Source organism: Gadus morhua, chromosome 19, assembly GCF_902167405.1.
Source record: "Gadus morhua chromosome 19, gadMor3.0, whole genome shotgun sequence".
Lineage (NCBI taxonomy): Eukaryota > Metazoa > Chordata > Actinopteri > Gadiformes > Gadidae > Gadus > Gadus morhua.
In genome coordinates, this window is record NC_044066.1 from 6036451 (window position 1) to 6052843 (window position 16393).

The 16393-nt window shown below is 45.4% G+C and overlaps 1 protein-coding gene across 12 annotated transcripts in view; it reads left to right on the forward strand.

Annotated features, from left to right (window-relative positions):
• vav2 (vav 2 guanine nucleotide exchange factor) overlaps positions 1-16393 on the forward strand; it is a 193652-nt gene that overhangs the window by 125506 nt on the left and 51753 nt on the right. For all 12 annotated transcript variants that reach the window (XM_030341613.1, XM_030341601.1, XM_030341608.1 and 9 more), the window contains exons 3-4: positions 1600-1658; positions 12385-12453. In XM_030341613.1, coding sequence (XP_030197473.1) covers positions 1600-1658; positions 12385-12453 — 128 coding nt within the window. The remainder of the gene's footprint in view (positions 1-1599; positions 1659-12384; positions 12454-16393) is intronic.

The window sequence follows — 16393 nt, forward strand, 5'->3', positions numbered from 1 at the left end:
TGAAACCATCTGTAACGCTCTGTGATCGTCAAACACCTGCCAGGACTGAGGGATGGGGGGAGAGAGAGAGAGAGAGAGAGAGAGAGGGATAGAGAGAGAGAGAGAGAGGGAGGGAGAGAGAGAGGGAGAGAGGGAGAGAGGGAGAGAGAGAGAGAGAGAGAGAGAGAGAGAGAGAGAGAGAGAGGCAACAAGAATAGATGGGGAGGGAGGGAGCGTATAAGGAAAGTTAGGGGAAAGAGGGAAGGGAAAAGGAGAGAGAGAAGGCAGAGGAGAGGTTGAGAAATGTGTATATATAGTGGATGAGAGCGAGCCAGAGGGCCGAGGGCCAGAGGGAGTGACAGAGTTAGGGAGCAGACATGGAAAGACGGTGAGAGATGAGGAGGTTCTCCATCTCTCCCATTGGGCCCCTGGCTATTTATGAGGCGACATCAGGGCCCCCCCATGGTGCTGGAGGTGGAGGGGCCCCCTGGAGTGAGGAGGTGGATTAAAGAGTTCAGGATGGAGCGGCCCACCTCTCTCTCTCTCTCTCTCTCTCTCTCTCTCTCTCTCTCTCTCTCTCTCTCTCTCTCTCTCTCTTCCTCTTCCTCTTCCTCTTCCTCTCCCTCTTCCTCTCGTGTGTACTGTGGACCTCGCTCCACCATCTGGTCCACACAAACAGCACGCCACACAAACAGCAGCGCTCACATGCCACGCAGAACCGCCCGGCTCAATCAGTTGAACTGCAGACGTGTGGTTAAAAGCGGATTATACCGCAGTGGGGCTGATGGACGGGGAGGATAGATGAGGAGCGAAGATGAGGGGGACGAACACACACACAGAGAAGAGAGGATGAGAGGAAGATGAAGACCCAGAGACGAGGCTACCGTGTTAAGAATGAGGATCATGTTTGTGTCTGCACAGCAACTGTGACTCTGGGGTCGTCATAATTGTGTGTGTGTGTGTGTGTGTGTGTGTGTGTGTGTGTGTGTGTGTGTGTGTGTGTGTGTGTGTGTGTGTGTGTGTGTGTGTGTGTGTGTGTGTGTGTGTGTGTGTGTGTGTGTGTGTGTGTCTGGCGTGCGTGGATCGCTGCAGATGCACATGCGTTTGCATTCGTGTTCCGTGTGTTTATTATCAGCGTAGTGGAGTGCTACCGACCCGTGAAAGAGCGCCACATGCCTAGCACGGCATTAGCATGTCATTAGCATGTTGCTATTCCCTGTTGGCAGGCAGCTCTCACGGAAACACACGTGTGTGTTAACCGACACGCTATGCTCGTGGTTGACAGCAGGTTTCATGCTAATTAAAAGATGCACGATGGCCATTAAGACTAAATATTCTTGGTTCAAAACAATCCCAATTTTAACAGCCTTGCCTGTAGCCATCCTTAACCGTGATGACACCTGACCACTACCTGCTTATTAATGACCTGTATCTAATTCCATTCTATTTTACGATGGATAAAAGTGTATCTTAAGTGCTAAAAGACTAAAAGGTAAATAATAAATAGGTCAGTTTTGTCTGAATCCAAGAACACAAAGGGTGGTATTCTCGGCTGTGTTTTCCTCCCTGTAGACATCGCTCCTGCTGTCGATTAACTCGGTCTTTGTTTGTTTGTTTCAGGTGATCTCGTCTCTGTCAAGGATTTCCCGCCACAGCATCGCACAGATCAAAGGGATAAGGTAAGCCCTCCGATTCAGCTCAAAGTCTCACCACCCGTGCACGCTCAACACATGTGCGCGCTCCGCCATTCCCAACCTGAAGTGCACAGGAAACCCTTGGCTTACAGCTACAGTACTCCCTGCTGCTGAAGCTGCCCCTCACTACACCATCATGACGGGAAATCCACCTGACTGCGTTTTATTTAAATGGCCTCTATTTAAGCCAAGCCATTGAAAGTTTGAGTGTCCACCCAGATGTATTGTCCCATCATTCATCTGGATGGATCCTCCCAATAGTGATTTTACTATAGGTTAGATGTTTAGATTCGACATCACAGCGGCTTGTCAAAATGGGGTCCCTTTTTAGAGCATACATTACAGTACAGCGATAGCTTTCTCTGATCTCATCTGATATTCATGAGCCTGAATGGAACTCCCTGCAGCTGATTGGCCGTGTCATTCCCATTGATCACCTCTCCAACCCTTTGTCATCTTTATGCTAACACTACTACCCCCCCCGGATCATATAATGCCATGGAACAGTATCCCCCACCATCAGTTGCCACTGAGTTGATGCGGTTAGCTCCAAGTGTGCGCTCACTAATGTTATGAGGTAGAGGAGAATGGCTTTATCACAGGCGCGGTGGGGGGGTAGCGCTTAGCAGCTAGCTAGCGGTTGCTATTGCTCTTCATTGTGGTGCGAGGTGGCCCGGTGCCGCGGCATTAAGTGCTATCGTAGCGCTCCACGTAATGAGCTGATTGAGCACGCCTTCATTAGGCCCCGTGCCAGGCACAAAATCCCAGAGAGAGGGAGACCAAGCATGGGTTAGTGGGAGAGAGAGACAGAAATAAAGAGAGAGAGAGCATAGTCCAGAGAGAGAATGTGAGTGTGAAAGAGATCATGGCTAGCCCTATAAAGAGAAAGAGAAGGGAGGGACACGGAGCATGCATAATAGATAGAGCAATAGATAGTTAGGTAACAGTGAATGTATATATATACTGTAAAGCGAGGAAGATGGTTAGGAAGCCAGTGAGTTTATTGATACTGTAGATGTATGGAACTATAGATAGTTAGGAAGCAGTGAGTGTTTATACTGTAGTTGGAGAGAGAGAGAGAGAGAGAGAGAGAGAGAGAGAGAGAGAGAGAGAGAGAGAGAGAGAGAGAGAGAGAGAGAGAGAGAGAGAGAGAGAGAGAGAGAGAGAGAGAGAGAGAGAGAGAGAGAGAGAGAGAGAGAGAGAGAGAGAGAGAGAGAGAGAGAGAGAGAGAGAGAACGAACATGTGTGCTACACAGTGAGAGAGATGGATAAATGAGTTCCCCTGACATTAAAACCACAGGCTGCTGACATGTAAACCACTGACTGAGTGGCCGGCATTTCTCTCCATGGTTCACATGAATCCGTTTCCAGTCAGCGTCTGCCAATATTGAACCACGGCAGCGTTTAATTCCTCTGTGGGGCTGAATGATATACCTCTCATGGTGATCATTAGGGGTGTGTTATCATGTCATATTGTCTCTTCTAATCCCCTCAATTTGTCTGGATTATAAAGGATGCGTTGAGATTTTGTTCCGTGCAGTATCATGTAGTCATAAAGACCGACTATCATCCTGTTATTCTTTTTTATGCGGTTGGTTTCATGTTAGGAAATGTTCTTTTAATGAGTTTAAATAGTATTAAAACCCTTGTGCTCTGGAAGCCGATTCACTGAATATCATAAATAATATTAAATAATTGTTTTATCATTGGCCTCGGCCTGTGAAACTGTTGGAAGTATTGGAGCTCTCATTCCGTGTCTGAAAACACACTGAAAACCCTGTTCTACTAATCTTTGATGACGGAGCATTTGAATGAAAGGTGTGAAAAACAAAAAAAAAAGCAATCGAAGGTGGATTCTGGATTTCCCAGAGTGCATTGTTTGATCAATACCGAAGAGGTGAGACAGACTACAACCGGGCTCCCAGACACAGAGGCGGACACCCTACCCTTCAAAACCAGAACCGCATCCAGACACACGGGGCAGAGGCGGGCCCCATAGAGGCCCGCCCTCCCTCTGATCGAGCTCCAGCCGTGCGGGGTTCAGCCGGTGAGGGTGGAGCACTGGTCCAGCACTCGACCTTCTGGAGTGCTCCGTATTAAACCCTGGCCTCCAATGCAAGGTCGGCCAGAAGAGTCCGAGCTCCTATGGAGTCTGCCAGAGAGCAGACAGTGATCCGCTTAAAATGTGGGGGTTGTGGCGTTTTTTTTTAGGTCTGAGGAAACCAGATCGACTTTGAGGCGGAGTATGTTGAGTAAAAACAGTAAAATCTGCCAATCCCAACCCAAAATAACCAGCGTTTCGGTGCTTCACTCCTGGGTTTGGGAGGGCGGCATGCTGTGGGTAGCTGCATTTCCTCGGCAGGGTGGAGTGTGGAACGACTGAAGAATGAATGGAATGAGGCACAACACAGGTAGAGGCTGAAACACTGGATCCTGGGGGGAGGTTCACACTTCCGCAGCACCTGCCAACCCGCCACGAAGAATAGTGCTTTATGTATTGATGATACTCTCTCCAAAGGTGTGCAGAGTTCTGCTTAATTCAAAGCCTTGTCGCTGTTGAGTACTTACGCGAGCAGCATATTTTTATTCATTCTAGTTCAAATATCTGCTATAATATATTGTTATTTGATCATTTTTGGCTTTGAACATTTGCTGTTGGAGCATGTTGGATATTGGCGTCTGGGGTAAAAAAGCACTGACTTGAAAATAAATTGATAATTAAATTTGATCCAGGAAAGTTGCATGATTTAAAAGGGAGTTTGATTCTGATTATTTTTGAGTGTGTGTCCATTATACAGTAAAAATAACAGTGGATCTAGACTCCGGCTGCAGTCTGTCTGCCGTGAGTGGTCGATGTGCCGGGGGGGGCTGGTTACAATAGTACATGAGCCGAGTAAAGCTTTTAATAGCTCTGATGTTACATGTGCGCTCGGTGACCCCTGATGACCCTGCTATAGGCAACCTCCACACGGCGGGGGAGAACGTCGCCCCGGGTGAGCGAGGGGGGGGGGGGGAGATTCTTCCATAGTCGCTGCAGAGTCTCCGGAATGTGTCAATCATCTTGAGCCCTCGCTTCAGAGAACCCTGGCTGTCGCCTTCCTCCACCCTGCAGTGTGACCGCGCGGTCTACTGTCGCCAGGCGACATCCCATCTGATGTCTCCGTCGAATTGTCCGAAGCGTCTTACTTGGAATCGATGGATCGATGTCATTCAGGAGCAGATAGGGGGTTAGGGAGTCTTTCTCCGAGACGCCTACAGGTACTCTGCGGATATTGGGGGTCTGAACCCAGAATCCCTTGTCATCAAGAGAAAATTCCGGCATTAGTCTCTGGTCAATTCATTATTCTGCCCCCAAGTCCTTCTGACCGCCTCAGGGGTTGCTGGTTCCTGCTCTCTACAGTATCGAGGTGTCCTTAAGCCAGACGCTTGGTTGCTAACTGGTCCCAAGGGACGGGTTGTTGGCTCGCATGGTTGAGTGTGTCAATGTATTATCATTTGAGGCTGGTATGCATGCCTGGATGTGAGAGGGTTCATTCATGTTCTTCCATTGGCTCTCCCAATGGTACTTGTTTATTTATACTGCCACAGGCCTTATTTATCCAGCGGTCATCTGGTTCAAAACGCTCTCTAGGTGGTGAAGCTCAATGTGGAATAGCCGCGAGGTCAGAAAGGCCCATTATGTGTGGAAAAACGACTTTCCTAAAATGATTTGTGTAGGGATGTAACTTTTTCAAATCAAAGACGCAAATCCCAGACCAATGAACCAATTGAACTAATTGTCCAACTCTCCGAATATTGCAAGCTTTTGATTTGATTATGAAGTTGCACTCTTATATTGAAAAGTATCAAATTTGACGGCTCCTGTTTTATATTTCAGTGTAAGGGTGTACAGTGGCCTTGCAGCTTGTATTGTGTGTGTGTAGGGTGCAATCAAGACCCCTCGCCCATCTGTTGTGCAGAAGATGCTAGCAGTCACGTGCACTAATGTGTACATGGTGGGGGGTCACGTGCATTAGTGTTACCGCAGATTATTTGTCTTGTTTGGTTGGGGTTTGAGGCAGCTTTCCCTGCCCTGAGTGAGGACATAGTTTCTCTGAATACTAAAACCACTCAAAATACTTTTGTCTATTCATGTATTCAGCAGCAGAGAGAGATTACCTTACACTGCTATCTGCATGTTCACGGAGTGTGCCTTCTGCATATTTCACTGTGAAAACGGCAAAAAATGAAAAATAGCCAAAGATGTGCAGATGCATAAAAATAGGCGCAATGTTTTAATAAAACATTTGCCCGAGATATTACAATATCTAAATTATCATTTCAGATCTCCTCATCCTTGACTCCACGGACAGTTTAATAAGTCCTACTAAATACCTTTTTTAGATTTCAGTTAAAATCTCTTTATAGTTCATATGAATCTTTAGTTCATTCATTTCAGTACCGAGGGTTATACAAATAGATAAAAAGATGGCAAGGCTATAAATCTCTCTATATATAAATATATATATATACACATATTTGAACACGAACAATACATGATCAGTTATTCTAGAGTAAAACAATTCAATTGTGCACATCGCTAAGGCGTGGTTTCCCCGTGGAGAAAGCGCCACAGCAACATCAGGTATGGGAGGGGCCACGAGGATGTGCTTAGAAGCAAAGATCACTTTCATGCGAGATCCCTCCGCAGCAAACTGCCGACCTGAGGTCTCCGTGGCTCTTTCTCCAGAGGAAGACCGCAGAGGTGCCGAGCCAAGAGTCCAGATGTTTCTTGAACGGACACATGGTTGAGAAAGTGTGCAGGACTACAGAACAAATGAAACATCAGAAAAACAGCTACAGCTTCTCCCTGGAGGCTGCAGGCAGCAGTCTGCGGCCAGAAGAGATCAGTGTGGTGATAGAATGCTGTATACATGATGATGCTGAGGATAGATTCATGCAGTACATACACAGACAGACAGATATAGCTCGAAAGCCAGGGAGTGAATAGATACTGTAGATGTATTGAGCTTTAGCTAGGACGCAGTGAGTAAGATGATCCATAGCGCTAAGGATAGGGAGGAGGCGTTGAGTTTAAAGATACTGTAGATAAAAAGCGCTGAAGAGTTTTAAGAAGCCAGTGATGAATACGTACTGTGTTTATATATATACACTACCGTTCAAAAGTTTTGGGTCACTTAGAAATGTCACTTTTTCTTCAATAAAGATAACATTAAATTAACCAGAAGTACATACATTTTTATGTGGTAAATTACTATTTTAGCTGGAAATTACTGATTTTACAGCAACCATCACTCCTGTGTTCTAATGATACATTTTTTTAGCTAATCGTGTTGAAAGGTGAAGTAAAGATTAGAAAAACCTTGTGCAATTATGTTATTACAGGTGCAAACTGTTGAATATCTGGGCGTCCCCAAACCTTTGAACAGTAGTATATAGAGATATATAGAGAGAGCTATAGATAGTTAGGTAACAGTGAATGTATATATATATATACTGTAAAGCGAGGAAGATAAAATATAAAGCGAGAGAGAGAGAGAGGGGTGACTGGCTGCAGACAGGCAGTCCTCTGGATTGATTGCTCTATGCTGGTGGTCATTGACAGGATGTTGAAGCGCATCGATCTCTTTATTCAGCGTCTGCTCCGGAGGTGTCTCCTTTGTTTGGTGGCTGTCACACTGCACACACGTCTGTAGAGTGCCTTCAACACATGTGCACACATTACAGACACCTAGACACAAAGACGCAAAATACTTGCAGATACGTGTGTGTACACATCTGTAAATGTACTGCTAAAACAAGCAGTACTGTGTATGTGCTCAGTTGTGTAAATATGTACGATTCTGCATGTACACGTGTCTGCAGTATGTGTGCATCTATGTCTATGTTTATTGCTGCAGGGTTATTGAGTAGAGGGACTGATTGGCTCTCAGCGGCTGTGCAAGGTGCAGCCAGCTAATCACAGCTCGGCATTAATGCTCTGCTAAGGAGCTTCCAACGTACTCTTAATTTGAAACATCCACATTAATGGTGATTCCAACATACCCGTAATTTGAAACATCCACAATAATGCTCTTTAGAAAATGCCCTTAATTTGAAACATCCACATTAATGCCCTACTCAGGAGTTTCCAACATACTTTTAATTTGAAACATCCACATTAATGGACTACTCAGGAGTTTCCGAGATACTCCTAATTGCATCCCATTGATATGCTGCCAGTCACCTGCTGGTAACCTAGCAACAGTGCGTCTGAGTGGGCAACAAAGACAGGTTTGCCAGATTTGACTGATAAATTGGAAACATTCATTATTGTGGGTTGATGTTTACATTTTTCATCTTGGGACCCAAAAGACAATTTCAGTTTGTCACGACCAGTGCACACTCGGAAACCTCTAGCATTGTTGATCCTTTCATTTCCTGAATTTATTATGTGTTTTCAGTCTTAGTAAGTACTCTCCGTAATTCAGAGGCAGGTTAGTCCAGTCAGTTTTCCGGGTGTTTGAGTCCTAGCTGATGGTTCTTGATCTGAACACCAATGCCTGCGGTCGACCTGTAGGCCTCCTGGAGCAAGACGCCCTTGCGCCTGCCAGCTCCATTGGATGCATACGCAAATAAACCAACACTTATTGCTTTGCATAAAGGTGTGACCAACAGTAGCAATACAAGCCACTACAATGCATGTTCTTTGGGGCGATTTCAGAATAATTCAATATTACTGGTGCCTTATATTCTTGTCCACTACTCCCAATCCCTCCAGGTGACACCTGATTGATGAGGCGCGTGTCTAAAATGGAATGTATCCTAATACAAGGCGTGACCTATTTATCCCCCCCCCCTCATGTCTCAATCTGCGCCCGTGTCTCTGTCTGAGCGGCAACATGCGGCGCTCTTGTGCCAGACAAGGCAGCTGCTCACCATCGCTGAGCTCATCCCAAATGCACGTCGTAGCTCCAGCTTCTGCTTTTATTTTGGGGGTTGCACGGATAGCGTGCGCTAATTAAAATCCTTACCGCTCGCGTCCTCATCCTCGCATCCTGCGTCTGGAGATTAGCTCGTCGGCGCAGATGCACCGAGCTCGGAGGAACGCACCCTGCGCTCAACGCAACCAGCGTGATGAAAACCAGGAAAATGAAACGCATTAAAGCCGCATTTAAAAGTTGAGTGAGTACAAAGTGAAGACGCGCAGTGGGTCAGGAGTTAGCCTTACCCACAGCAGAGTCACAGTCATGAATGAATCCATTGCGGTATGAAGTATGAGCTTTTAGTCTATATGTGGCACAGTTAGATATTCATAGGTTCACAATTGAACCTATGGTGCAATTGATTCACCGTTCTTTCAGTAATATTTTATGTTATGTATTATATTCTTAAACTATTCCGTACTCCCAGGGGTCAGAGACAGGAGTGCGATTCAAGAATGAAGTAGTTACATTTTTCAATAAAAATGTCAACGTAATGTTCACCCTTCCTTGACCCTTGAATGATAAGGTCTATTGTTGTCATTTCAATGGTAATAGTTGTAGTTCAGTACCTCATTACGACAGATTATGGCGCACTCTAACAGTGCAGTGTACACGGAGGTAGCGTGGGGCCGGCGGGGCTCCGTGATACGCGTTGTTCCAGGCGCTGGCCCCCGCTGCAGCATAGATTCCAGCCCTGACACAGCTGTGAGCTCGTCTCTGGAGCCCAAAACAAGTGGGCTCAGATGAGGGGGCATCTGAGCTGGGTGAAACCTATCAGACCACTTCCTGGCTCCCTGCCGCTCTGACACTAGACGGGCGGCCGGGGGCCGTGTCCGGTCACGGGGACAGGTCGATGCCGTGTGCTTCCAGCCACAGCTCTGGTGGTGAACCAGTGGTGACCCTGGTATTCACAACCCAAGCACCGCTAGGTCCGGATGGAGCTGATGGAGTAAGGACATGTGGAATCCTCATCACAATCAGAGAGGGATGAATGTGTGATGTGGATTATCTAGGGAGTTTCCCTTGGTTTGATGTGGAAGACACTGAATGAGGGGTTGAATAATGAAGTGGTGATATACAGGGTAAAGGGTAGGCTGAAGTGGTGATATACAGGGTACAGGGTAAAGCTCTTTGTGGCAGGTACATTCTGTCTTTATCCCTATTGGCTGGTGCTCTGGTTGGAGAAGAAGAGACCACCAGGATGAACCTGGAGGTTGCAGGTTTCATTCCCAGCTGTGGTTACAAAGTCCTTGAACAAAGCACCAGTGAATCGAGGCAAACTGGTTTGACGGTAACCTGGCCGTCTGTTTTGGATACCCCAAGTGGCAGTGTCCAATCAGATGTAATCCACCTAAATCAGTTGATACAATCCAGCATTCAATCCAGCCAGCCAGACGCTCAATACATTGTGATCGAAAGATCACAAAAAACACAAATCGAAAGATTCTGAACTCGCTCGTAATGTGTCATTAACATGACATAAAAAGTCAAGGTGTCTGCTCAGATGTATGACCTACAAATCAGCTCCAGTCTGAACAGTCGATGCATCACACCAATGAACTCCTATCAGCCGGTCTGACCATCCCTAATTTTGACAAAGGTATAGATTTCAAAATGGCTTGTAAATGGCTCAACATGACCCCTGCATCTGAGATAGGGGCCCCTTAAATGTGCACATGAGGGCCGTGAACTGGTCTGTTTCAGAGGATCAATGGTGCTTCTGGTGTTTTCTAGTTCTTCTCCACTGACCTTAACCCGCTGCTGTTAGAGGTGAGGCTTGATGTTTCAGGAATCGACAGGTGAATGCCCTGTCCCTATTACCCCAGACACGAGGACACATTACCCTGTCAGGGTCAATAAATGTTAGGAGGAGAAGGTGGGGATGGAGGGTGGTCAAAATGGAGGGATTAGTCGGGTATTGGAGGAAGTTTTATAGCAGATACGGTCCTGAGAGTCTAATCCCTGTCACTCGGAGGTCCAGGTTATCTCCAGTAACTCACTCTGCCGAGTGAATTGTGGGACACACACACACACACACACACACACACACACACACACACACACACACACACACACACACACACACACACACACACACACACACACACACACACACACACACACACACACACACACACACACACACACAGAGGCCCAATCTTAAGCTTAAAATGTCATTCTTGTCCACTTTTTGCTCAGTTTAAGGGTTTTTGTTCTTATTTTGTGTTTAGTCTTTAGTTTTTACTTCTGGTCTAGTGGGAGAATTCATCTTGAGCCTTAAGACAATGTCGGGCCTTTGAAGAGCATATTTGTTCCCTAGTATTTTCCTTGTGTCCCGCACCGTGGCCACTAGTCCGTCCTTGTCGGCAGTTTTTCGGCCGATCCAGCATGTTGAATCCGGGCCGTCCGTGAGAGAAATCACCCAGATTGGCTGTTCAGTTTAAGAGAATAAATGCACGAGAAGAGAAATGGAAGTGAGCAAGGCAGCAAGCAACTTCGTCAAGAGGGCAGGCTCAATAAGATCGGCTAATTGTTCCACTTCATCTCATTTGATCATTCATCATTTTCAAATATTCTCGATCAGAAGTAGCTATATTACGAAACTATCTGAGCGAGAGTGGTATGAAGTGGGAGGCAACCGCTGCTTTGTTTTATGTTTGAATGTATCCGCAATTCAAGGTCCTGCGATGTCCCTTTTGACAGGAATACCGCCACCTGCTGATAGGGGGAGCTATTTCCTCTCAACGTACACGTTATTGTTGACCGTTGGTTGTAGTCTCTTTGTGTAAGCTAGTTCTTTAGGGCCTTTATACATCATTTAAATGGAGCTGACAGTGGTTTTAGTCTTTCAGAAGAAAAATTTTGTCATTTAGTTTTCCATTTCACAGTGCAATTTCCTTGTTCTCCTCACGTAAGCATCTTTATGAGATAACGACTGGAGTTGAGAATCCACCATTTTGAAGAGCTAATTGATTAAGTATTCTTTCAAGCTATTTTGTGTTCCCTGAGGTGTATCCTGCACTGATGGCGGGATTTGAGAATTAAATGATTTGGTTGAAATGAATTGTCGTAATTAGTCCATGACACTCAAATGATAATGTCTATTTTTGTCATTTTGAACCTCATTTTTTTGACGTGTAATAAGCGTGTGATTTAAACCAGTTGGATCTTTCGTGTGCTAAATCAAATTGTGATAGTGTCTTTATTGAGATGAATCACGACTGAGATCATTTGGTTACTGTCTCAAAACCTTTTCATGAAAACCCCCTAAGAAATAGAGACATTTGTCGTATAGATATTAGGTCATAGTATTTTGTTTTAAATTAATATTCTCTCTGATAAATTACCCTAAAAGTGTATGGTGTGTGTTTATGGGGTCATACTGGCATGTGTGAGTGACGTGTGTTTTTTTTTTTTATAATGAGTGATGTGTGTTGATAATTTGTGGAGTGAATTATGTCATGTACGTGTAGACAGGGCTCTGTGTGTGTGTGTGTGTGTGTGTGTGTGTCGGTGAATGTGCATGCTTCTGTTGTGTAACTCAGGAGACAGCCTCTGAAACAGACAAGCTGACAAACTGTTTCCGCTCAGCTTCACGTGCACGATGCTTCACTCACACTACATGAGGCTGAGGCTACAACCGTTCTAACTTTGCGTGTGTGTGTGTGTGTGTGTGTGTGTGTGTGTGTGTGTGTGTGTGTGTGTGTGTGTGTGTGTGTGTGTGTGTGTGTGTTTGTGTTTTCCAGGCCCTTTCCATCGGAGGACACGGCTCTGAATGAAGATGATGTGTACCGAAGTCTTGAGGAGCTGGCAGAGTAAGTGTTCACACACGCACGCACGCACGCACACACACACACACACAGACACACAAACACACACGCACACACACACACACACACACACACACACACACACATAGAGCCACAGACAGACACGCACATGCACACAACCACTTACACACACACATCTGTGTTCACACACATGAATTGACACGACCACACATGCAGACTAACACAGCAGCAGTTTGGTATAAATGTCATGCCATGTTGTTGCAGTGAGCCAGGTAGCTACTGAAGTGCTAATGAGCAAACTCTCCGGGTTTTGTCTAAATACAGACTCGTACCTCCTCAGGGGAGTCAGCTTCCTTCGCTGCACCCCAAGCTACACATGTGAGGTATAAATACTGCTGGAAAAATGGCTTTATCCCAAATATACTACATATTAATGCATCGTGTATTAACTGTGTTTCGTCAATTGGCCATTTCATCTACCATCATTTAGTGGTGAGGTGGGCGGAGAGCCAGAGAGCCGGTTCCACTGATGACGGCTCTCGTTCATCCCTGATTAATGGAGAATGATGAGGCCTCCCGCTGAGATAGGTGTCATTCATCATGGAGAGAGAGCGACAGAGGGGGAGAGAGACAGAGAGAGATGCATACGGGGGAGAGAGACATAGGAAGGGCTGGAGAAATAGAGCGAGAGACAAAGAGAAAGAGAGAGAGAAAAAAATATGGGGAGAAAGAGATGGAAGGGATAGATTATATATGAATAGATGAATAAAGGGGATAGAGAGAGAGAGAGCTATAGATACATGCCAGCTGTATACATGTCGTTATCGTGCTTTCTGGGAATCTAGACTATGAGTTCTAGAAAGCAGGTTAATACTGGATTAGCACTCTTATCAACCAATGGTGCCAGTGTAGAATTTAGCCCTTTCATGTTGGAATGTGAACACATGTTGCTTGTGGCACATGTTGGGGGTAGAAAATGTATCTGGATGCAGTCTCTGGAGAAATATTGACAGTGGCTTTCTCTTTCTCAAAATTTGTTGTGATTTTATGTTGGTCGGAGTGATAGTAATAACTATTACTATTTAGTAATTTATTTAGCAAAGTGAATTGCAGTGCATTCAGATGCATGTCATTAATGAGGTAGGTTAGGGCATCTTGATCAAGGAGATGCCCTAACCTCTATCAACCTCCCCACTAGGCTGCCCCTTTGTTAAGATATGACTCGCATCCAAATCAGCACATAAACTGACTAAAATATTTCCTTAAATATTGCCCATACCACCTTATAAACTGAATTAGTGATTTCTGGCAGTCTACCCTCAGAATCGTTCAACGGGGTGTCCCTACAGTAGCATTCAACACATGAGTATAGTTTAACCTTAACCTTCGGCCACCGAGGAACGGGTCATTGTACGAATCTACAGTTCAGCAGCACCACTGATCCTGACCTTTCACAAGGTACACGTTTGCATATCCATCTGTCGATGGAAATAAACTCCTAATTGATCCGTCATCGGCCCCTGTGCATAATGCGTTCAGACACGTTTAAGCTAGCAATAACCCCGCGCTCCGAGATGTATTAATTAGCCTGAAATATTGATGCAAGGATGATTTACGATGATGACGTGACCAAACTGCAAAGGAATTTCATGGACTCCGGTATAAAAATACAGTGTCTCATATTATTATTAATATTACAATTATCATAATTAGTCTTGTTTACAGCGTACAACTTAGAATTACTACTAGCAATAATACTATTAGAATTATAGTGATTTAATTATGTTGGAGTGGGGAGATGGAGATTAAAAACAAATTAACAATTCAGTTGTTTAGCAGATGTCTATATCCAAAGCGACCTACAGTGACAGTACAGAATAATGTTGTTATAGAGCAAGAATGGGTTTGGGCATCTTGGAAACCAAACCGAGAACATTGACTGGGAGTCAAGTACCTTATAGGCGTTGTTAGGCGGGCCACTTGGAAAGTGAATTGAGATAATCTTCCAGTTACTTTGCATTGAATGAAGCTTCGCTACACTGAAGCGACCCCCCAGAGAAATGCAGCAGGCTTAGCTACAGTAACAGTAACTATAGTAACAGTAGTTTAACTACATCGAAGCAATCCCAAGCCAGTGATCAAATGTTCAGTTCAATTGTTAATTGAACAGTAAGCGGTGTCCTCTGCTCTCACCGCTCCAAACAATTTAGCAGCAGAAACAAACCGGGAGTGTTTGTATGTGTGTGCACGGCACATGGTTTCCCATCTGTCCTCGGCCTCTGCCATTGTTCCATCAAGTAAACTGAAGCTCGCGACGGTCCAGGCACGGCCATGGGATTTACAATCTTCATGTTCACCGGTGTGCACGCTCACTTCACTCGCTCTCTCCTAGTGGCCTTAAACGTTCAGAGGGCCATGATGACGTCATCTTTTCCACACGCCGGCTTGCGTAGTTCAGGCACACTGACTAAAGATTAGGTTTTTTTCGATCCTCAGTTTTATTTCAGACTGAATATGTAGCTTGTGTGGACACAACCACACTACTCAATAAAAGACAGACGCTGCTGAAGAGCTATTTGATTCAGAAAACAGCAGGACCACAACCACGCTACTGAGCTAGTTAAACCAGTGACTTGTAGCCATGCTACTGCCTAACACGGCCTATCGCCACTACGCTGTTCATGGTGAAAAGCATTGGTGAGGTTTGTCCAAGTGAAACATAGACTACTGTTGAAGCTGGAGTAGAGGTCACTTCCTTTGGCAGCCAATTTTCATACATTTACATTCTGATGTCAGTCATCAGAGCACTTTTCAAGCATAAACCATCCCCTGTGAGCTCATCAGGAAATGATGGGGTTAACAAAATAAAAGCGGGGGGGATGGTATTCTAGTCGCATGGTATGGCAATATGAGATGCAATCCTTCAATTTGCATTCCGCCAGGGTGGTTGGCTGGAGGCAGGTTTATGCAACCCTGGCAGCAGCCAGAAGTTGGGACCTAATTGCGGGGTCGTAGGTTAATGCTTCAGCCTTTGACCCTGTTTTCGGTCGGTGGTAGCGAGGTGTCAGCCCCATGCAGCCCCGCTTCACTCTCAAGCCTTTCCCCTGCGGAGAGGAAGTCAACAAACAAAATGAGTTGTGACGGCTGGAGCACTTTCCTCTGTGTTGTATCTGTGAATTAGGGGTGTCATCGACTCCGATTTCGTCACATGCTACCAAGTAAACACGCCTATAAAGAATAAATGTATGCACTTCAGTGCTCCGGTCGGGACCAGGGATGTGACTCTGCACATGAATCCCAGAGCTGAGACATGCATTGGCACGCCTGGAGGCCGTCTCTAACCACGCTCTCAGTCGAACGGTCCAGGCTGAATGCTAATGACATCCGGGTGGCTGAGGTTAGAGTGTAGCTTCCCTTCTGATAAGCATCGGGGAACAGTGATAATGTGGAGCTAAGACTAGTGTTAGCTGTGTCCGATAGCTTTAATTTCCTCTGTCGTTGCTAGGGAGATGGAAAGCTATCGGTTTATGTCATCGCTGTGGCGTGCACACGCTGTTAATACTAAAATTGTTGGGGTGTTTGTGCATGTGGATGTGGGTGTGTGTGTTTGTTGTTTGTGAACAAGGGATTTTGTCTGGATTTGTGTGTCCCAGCAAAAAGTGAAGAGGAGCTAGCCAGTGTTTTTATCGTGTTTAAATGCTAAACCAACAATCAAAACCAAACCGAACCAATTCAAATGGAGCAGAACAACAAATAACACAAAGAAGCAAGTGTTGACTCAACCATTTAATTCCGTCAAGCTGACTTTAACTAGATTTGAAGTTTGCAAGTCTAAATCAACAAGTTTGAGAACAGCGAACAGAGGTTGTCTTGGTTGGCGTTGTAGTGACAGCCATTGTAAACATGTCTGTGTGCATCGCTAAAACAAGAAACCTTCATTCACGGCCCATCTTTGTTAATTTGT